This window comes from Porites lutea, chromosome 5 (genome assembly GCF_958299795.1).
Source record: "Porites lutea chromosome 5, jaPorLute2.1, whole genome shotgun sequence".
NCBI lineage: Eukaryota > Metazoa > Cnidaria > Anthozoa > Scleractinia > Poritidae > Porites > Porites lutea.
Window position 1 is genome coordinate 17704324 of NC_133205.1, and position 7823 is coordinate 17712146.

A 7823-nucleotide genomic window follows, 5' to 3' on the forward strand; every position below is an offset into this window, starting at 1 on the left:
ACAACAAGAAAAGAATTGATAGATTTTCTACATGGTATTATATTATTTATTACATGGCTACAATAGTACGCGTGCTCTGATTGTCTGCTAAGCGGGCAAGATTTTCTTGTAATGACTGGACATAATTAGCAAGGTGTCTAAGGCATATACAATCTGTGTTTAACTTGATAACTTTGAATTTCCATGTTTTTCTCCCTACGAAATTCGTCTTCTTTGTTTTCAATAACTCACTCTAGCTCTTTCTCTGTTATCCGCGTTAATGTAAACATAAAAAATAACGGCCGATAAAGACACGACTTTTTTGTTGTTTTTTCTTTCAAAAATTCCGGGCGGCCATGCGATTTCCTTCCAAATGAAACCTTGAGTTGCACCTGTTGATTGGATTATTTTAAATTGGTATGCCTGTGGTGCGGAGGGACGGTCGCTCGCTCAGTGTACGGTCACGAGATTACCAAATTTTCTCGGATGGCTAGATTACCACATTTCCTTAGCTATGGGGTTCCGCGCGTGAAGCTCCACTATTATGAGCGCTATAAAGGCCATTTAATAAATAACTTACTAACTTTGTCCGTTTGGTCATTACAAGGAAATTTGACGCACTAATCTCAGACCGAGACCTTGATGTATTGACCTAGCGATAACGAGGTCAATACATCAAACTCATCAAGGGCGAGGACGAAAGTTTCACTGTAATGACTTCACTCTCGGTTAATAAGTGGTATAATACCTCATTGAAAATCTACTTTCATTTATTCAAAGCTAAAATAGAAGCTTTCTTATCACACTGCTGTCCGACACATTGTGTGCTTTGATATGGCGCAGCAACACTTCAAGAAGACACGTGTAAACTCCATCATCTCTGGCCCCAATATCTCTGATAATGAGAGGTTTAAGGCGATCTTGTGGATTATCGGGATCTGGATTTCGAACTGATTCCACTAACATCCCATTCTTAAACCATGAAATCCTCGTCAGCGTTGTTCTACTTGCCGGCGAGCCTTTAGTCACGCTGCAAATGATCGTTATGTTCTGGCCATGCCGTAGCAGTCCGAATTTCGATACAGCTACAGAAGGGATCTCGTCTTCTAAAGAGACATCAAAGGCACTCTAAACTTCGACCTCAAGAAAACTGATGTTTGAAATCGTAAGGCTATGTCACAAATTTCCACCTGTAACGAGTTTATCAATCATTTGAACTATTTTAACTGTCCATTTTCTGCAAGAAGCAGTCGACATATATTTGATCATACTTAAAAGAAATCTCACCTTGACAGACTATATTTAAGCTAGTAGAGACAGCCAATAAGTCGTCTCACAAGATCCACAACTTGTTCTAAACTAGACCAATTGCTGGTTTCCAGTGTCACGCCATTCAAAATAGATAAAAATCAAAATCAAAACCATTCGATAGATAAAGTCCAGAATCTGGGAAATGAAAGGAGGTTAATATACAAAGACCCTCGCCAAGATTTATGTCGAAGGAATAATTCGTATGCGAGATAAGTTATTTACCCAAATTTATAGAGATTTGTATGGAGACGCCATGCTGGTGCCCACCCAGATTAGCACCAACATGGCGGACGGAAACCAGCAGAAATATCTGTTAAAAAGTGTTAATTTTCTCCTAGAGGAACCCATAAACATTAAAGTAATACTTTTTCTAATACATGAACTGATTAGAGAGCAAAATTCACTTTTTTAACCTACATGACAGCTCTCTTAGCGGTCATGTAAATGCTGAGTCACCCAAAAGCTTAGAAATTCAAGCGTACTTTATTACAAAACCAAGAACTCTTTTGAAGCGAAAATTTTTTGAACATTAGTTTTCAGCTTCTCTAATACAACATGAAAGTAAAATCTCAGTAGCATTGATAGTTTTGTAGTTTGAATTTTAGTTACGTCATGTGAAAACCAACAATACAACTTGTAAACCTCGTTTAACTCCATTAGCGCCATAGAAACTTTAACCTGCGATCAGAAAGAAAGAAGTGAACTTCTGATCGCTGGTTAAAGAAAACTCTTCTCCTTTCTAAATATATACTTTTGGAAATTTTCTAGAAATAATTTTTATCTGGGGTAGCAAACGTCTAAGGCTTAAGCCGCTAACAGCGAGTGACTGCTCCACCACTGCTCAACGAGAATGACTTACTTCTAACAACATTGACACTAAATCCATGTTTTCTCTCCACAGGGTCACCAACTGCAAAAGCGTGACACTCGTACCTTCCCAGTGGACCAAAGGTACTGTCATCATTCAGTGAAACATTCTTAATAATCATGGTTACAGAGAGCTTTTGATTTCCTTTTGATAAAGGGATGTAAGACTTACATATGAGACATGTATATTAAAAGTTCCCACAAATAACAAATATAGTACACCACAGTATGTCGCACTATTACAGTTTTTTTAACCGTCTCGCAAATAAACTGATGATGTGTATCAAGACAATCCTTGCAACGAGACATGCACAGAGTCGAGCCCTGCAGGAAGGTCGTAAATTTTGAGTGTTACACCACTACTCAAAAGCTTAGACACTCTGATGAGACGTGAAGCCCTAATCACTGCGAGCACGTGTCATTTCACAATCTATTTTGCATATTGTTATTTTAAAAACCTTAGGGACCGATGATTTGACTTTTGCGGGAAAGGAATGGGTGATTTCAGGAAAAAATATATCTTGTAGACTGATTTCGAGGGGAGAAAAATCTTGCAAGGAAATACCTAGGGGAAAAACTTCCTGCTCTGAAAATAATGTACACTTACAGGTATATTAGGTGTATATCGGGGAAAGAATCTAACTCCAGAGGTTTGGGGAGAATTTCTTTACCCAAACCAAATCACTCATACCCCCCTGAAAAGTCAAATGGTCGGCTCTTTTCGTTTCCATGCACAAGAGGGCCCAATTGCTTTTCCGCGACAACAACAGTCTTCGTCCAGACCAAAAAACTAGTAGTGCACAGTAAAAGATAAAGAAATAAAAAATATCAAAATTGCACAGTTAAGCTAATAAATATTTGATGTTTCACAGAAAACAAGCAATTTTCGCTGGAAATTTATTGAAAGTGTGAAGTATTGCTAGAATTTTGAAAAAGTGTGCAGCTCTGCTCAAAACGCAAAATAGAGTTATTTAGTCTCAGAAACAATTAATACTCAAACGTTGCTAGCACAATCGGCAAAGGCCTAATATGCTCTGAAAGGTACTGAACAACTCACCTTGGTCTATCGGACCTCTCATTTCTTCAAGTTCAATGTTTTCAGTCTCTGTTACATTTGTGTAACGAGCAAAGTTATCTTTCCTCACAAACTGTATTCTTTCGGGAATTTTCATTCCCGATGAATCGAAAGCCACGCAAGTAACTTGAGCAGAAGTGCCCTCAATAGGGTAGATACTTTCAGGGAAAGGCTCTTTTATTCCGAAACTATCTCCTGAAACGTAAAAAAACAGGTTTACAGATTCTAAGGCTAGTTATACACGGTATGTAAAATTTTCCCAGTCAAGCGTGAGTTTTCCCGGCTTTTGGGTACTTCATTATATTGTTGTAAAATGGCTTTAGAGACCATTTAGGGACAGGTCATTATTTATTGCCTGGGGGGCGGGGGGGGCAGAGGATTTTAGGGGAGATCACTTGATTTTTGGGAGAACAGAAGGGGGAATCAGTCGTAGCTGAGAACCCAAAAGGGGGATTCGCTGAAAACTTTGAAAGGATTCAGAGGGGGGACCTCTCAAGTTTGCTTGGAAAATGAAGACATGGGGCGTTGGGATCGCGAAAGGCATCAAAAGTTATAAATGGGGATCACTTCAGTGAAGGAACAGTCAAAAGGGAAATTGGCTAAATTTCACCTTATTAAGCCCAAAATCCCTCCCCCCCCCCCCCCCCCACCACCCCACCTCAGGCGATAAATAATGACCGGTCCCATACATGGTTATTGTAAGGGGTGCACTCATGCACCCTGCCAGCAGAGCCTCCTTTTGTCTTCTTGAGTGAAGAGGAGAAAAAAAAAAAGCTCACTGCCTGAATCAGGTTGAGCTGATTTGAGGTCGCCGTTGCCCAGACTTCTAGACTAGTCAATCTTGTTCTCTCTTTTTATTTATAAACCGATGGTCAAAACCGAGCCCGCTGTAGCAAGCACGCGGCTATTAGGCCTGCGTTGGAAATTGTATCCTAGCAACATGGCGTGCATGCTCAACAGAGATCTCATTCGTGCAGAGTCTTTCTCTAGTACACTAAAATCGAGCAAGCGAAAGAAAGGCTGTACTGGCAAGGTAATCATCTTCAAACAGACTTGGAACGAGCAAAAATTTGGCATAGAGACATTCTCTCATTTACACACGAAATCATCTTTGTTCTTTTTGGCAAACCGCAATGACCATAACAGCAGTAATTTTACCCGGACCGGCAGAGGTCGCGGGAAAGTGACGGTTGGATGTCAAATCTGTAGCCTGCGTATCTCTCCACATGAGGGAATCCAACACAGTCTTGGATTCTGGATTCCATGTCGTGGATTCCTGAGTTCCAGGTACTGTATTACAGACTTTGTTGAGTGGAACTTGGATTCTAGATTCCACTCTGAGTGGGATTCCGGATTCCAGATACTGTTTTACTGTCTTTGTCGTGTGGAACTTGGATTCTAGATTCCCTTACTCTTAGTAAGATTCCGGATTCCCTGAGCTGTATTCCGGATTCCTAAGCCCTATCCTCCGCAGAGGCTCAATGACGCGTTATTGGATTTCCGCTTGGCAAAGTGAGTGCCGCCGCGAAAACTGAAAGATTCTTCAGCGCCGCTTATCAAACAATTTTCCGCCGCACTCTCTCGCGCCATGGCTCCTTTGAACCTCTGCGAAGGAGAGAGTCCAAAGCCCAGGATTTCGGATTCCACGAGCAAAATTTTCCCTAGCCTGCGAGAAAACTCTTCACCGTCAGAACGCGCCGGACAGCTTCCTCGCAGGCAAAAGTGTCCCGGATTCCGCAATCGGGAGTCCCTTACATTGGGCGATGTGTAGCTGGCTGAATTGTTCTGCCCAGGGTACTTTCTTAAACTACAGTAACGCCCGCATATCCCGCCAGCTACACAGGCCATGTTACATAAAGACTCTATAGAAAGAGGAAATATAAAGTACGTCATCGCCGACGTAATGAATATCCCTCAGGCTGACTTCATTCGCTTCATTGCTTCTGAGGCTTCTGAGTCGCCTCGCTTCGTTACTTTTCAGCTTTGTTGATAGAATGTTTCTTTAAGGTTGCTAAATTCCAGAGTAATTTGGTCGACTTGTTTCTGAATAAAATAGTTTTCTGTTTTAGTTGTATAGTTATCATCTAATTATTTGCAGACTTCTTCTTTCAGCGAACTAATTGCCAACGAGGCAACCGAGCTAAGAAGCGAGGTTGCCTCGGCGGCAGATTTATAGTCCCGCACGATGTAGGCAAAAACTCTCAAATTCTGCGTAACCCTCTAAAATTTGCATTTTTGACCATATTTGGGAGTAAGTAAGACTCCATATTTGCGTAGTGACGTCATGGTCTTGTGTTTAAAACTCGTGGTCCGAAATTGGGGGATTCAGTGGGCAGCTGTTCGTTGTCTGTTCAAGAGGACCTAACAGGTGAGCAAGCTCTAATACGATTTCTAGTTTGAAAGGGCAATTAGTGCTCTGGTTTGCTTTATAAATTGTGTTTAAAGCAGCGGCTGATCAAGGAATAGGGTTTTACGCTTAAACTTTTGTCAGAACCAGCTTATTCTTTGCAGCTCGATTTACAATGAGGTAGCGCGTTCGCTTCTCGACTCAGAACCAGGGTTTTCTGTGTTGTCTTTTGCTTTGTGAATTGAATCTTAAGCGTAGCTGATCAAGGTATAGGGTTATATTCCCAAAACTTCATCAGAACCAGCGTGTTCTTCGCAGGTCGATTTACATTGAGCCAGTCCTCAACGTATTTGAGGACCTTTTTTAGAATCTATTCATGTCTTTAGATTTTGTCAACCAGCATGTTTTTTTGATTTACGTTGAGACAGCCCAAAACTCCCATGCGGAATGCAACGAATTTGCGATGCTTTTGTTTTGAAGACTATCATTTTGCCTTTCAAGAGAATCTTTGACCTGTGACACTCGCTCATTAGATCTTTGTATTTTATTTAAGTTTATATTTTTATACCTCTGATACATTCCGCCCCTGTCTTGCGCTTTTCACATATTTTATTTTACACCAACTTTTTCTTATGTATATTACCACGCGAAATATTTTTCCTGATGACGCTGTTGCACGGAATTTCATTATTATTTTTAATTTCAGCAGTCAAAGGCCTCATTTGAACTATATTTTTCTTTTTAACGTTTATAGTTTTGATACAATCGAATTTTCCATGAAACACAAGTGCTAACTTGCTCATATTTACCAACAAAGCTTCAAGCTATGTTGTCATTGTTTAATAAAAGTGACAGCCTAGAGTGTGCCAAAGTTGTTGTTTTGAAGTTTGGTGCCATCCTTTTCTATAGCGGAATCCATTGTAAACCTCTAAAATTATGAAAAAAAATATCGCGAAGATCTGAATAGGCACATTTCACAAAAGATAAACGAACTCGCCTCGTTGACACTTGCCGGAAGGTACCCCTAGTTTTAAAGTCCTAACATTTTCGTGACTCCAGCTTCAGGTTGTCATGTGGAGATAGCATTGCCATCTTTTAGTCGTTTTGCTAGGAATTCAATCGCCATGCACGGCTGAATAAAACTTAAAATGTCGAATTCGATCAGCGCCTTAGCTTGCAAATTAAAAACACTGTGCAACGACGAGTTCTGTTTTGACAGAGAGCGACACACTGGTATTCGTCCTCTTTATATCATGAAACATTTTATAAGTTGTTTTTGGCCAAAGCTTGCTAACAAAAGCACTAAAAAATTAACGTTTAGCCTTACCTCGAGCCTTTTGCGAAAGGTAACCAATTAGTAAGAGCAACAATTTTTCATTAATGGTCTGAATGATAGCCATCTTCAGCATCTTGCCCAGTTCTGTAACTCAGCTATTTCACCAATTAAGCTTTTGTACATTATGCTTTTGTTCCCCCAGTATTTTTCCCACTAAAATGCTCGGTCACCCGCAAAGCTGAACGTCATTAAAATGCTTGAATAATGCTCCTCCTTGAATAATGCTTTATGTTAAATCTAGAAGAGGATTAAGAGGATTATAAGAGGATTTATGACTAACAAAAAATTGACGTACAGGCTAGGTTTAGTGGAAAATAAGGAGTGTAGAGTGCGGGGTGTGGAAAATGTGGAGAATGGAAAAGATTAAAAAAATAAATAAAAAACACGTTTGTGAAACGATTATTATAGGAAGAATCAATATACCTGGATTTTTGAAAACCGGGTTAGCAAAAATATCAACTCATTCTACTACTTGGCAATTTAAACTGAACAATAAAACTCGTTCAAAGGCCGAATAAAAGCCTTTATCTGACGCCGGGCAGTAAGTGAATGGTCCTTAGAAGCATTCCAACGACTCCAAATTTAAAATGACGCAAATTTTAGAACATTTATTCAGTAAATTGACTTCGCGAAGTTTCAAACCGGTGTCATTTCAGTCTAGAACGTACAGTTTTTAAGTTGAGTGAACTGCAGTGAGAGACTGCCTGGTTAAGGCTTACATAACAACTTAAATAGTTAGCAAAACACTACTTTTTTCGCGGTTCGATAAACAACAGGGTTCCGCATGGAAGAGACAACAAACTGAATGAAACGTAGGTGCACAAATTATCACTTCCTTATCTGCAAAAATCGGCCTATGTGTTCAATGCCATTAGAGCCCGCTGAAACTAGACCTAGAGCCTATTTTC

The 7823-nt window shown here is 40.1% G+C and overlaps 1 protein-coding gene across 1 annotated transcript; it reads right to left on the reverse strand.

The window, feature by feature from the left end:
• Positions 1 to 759: 759 nt before the first annotated feature.
• On the reverse strand, positions 760 to 7094 carry LOC140938007 (uncharacterized). The gene is made up of 4 exons (XM_073387557.1): positions 6907 to 7094; positions 3215 to 3427; positions 2150 to 2302; positions 760 to 1085 (listed from the first exon to the last, which is right to left on the reverse strand). Exons 1-4 carry the CDS (start codon positions 6986 to 6988, stop codon positions 760 to 762), a joined length of 774 nt encoding a protein of 257 aa, XP_073243658.1. The 5' UTR covers positions 6989 to 7094.
• Positions 7095 to 7823: the final 729 nt, after the last annotated feature.

What these genes read in the sequence shown, in the direction of transcription:
- LOC140938007 (XM_073387557.1), bottom strand. Translation starts at nt 6,988, where the DNA reads ATGCTGAAGATGGCTATCATTCAGACCATTAATGAAAAATTGTTGCTC. An exon ending in CCTTTCGCAAAAGGCTCGAG is followed by an intron (nt 3,428 to 6,906) that starts GTAAGGCTAAAC and finishes TTTACGTTTCAG; the next exon opens with GAGATAGTTTCGGAATAAAA. An exon ending in GAGAGGTCCGATAGACCAAG is followed by an intron (nt 2,303 to 3,214) that starts GTGAGTTGTTCA and finishes CTTTATCAAAAG; the next exon opens with GAAATCAAAAGCTCTCTGTA.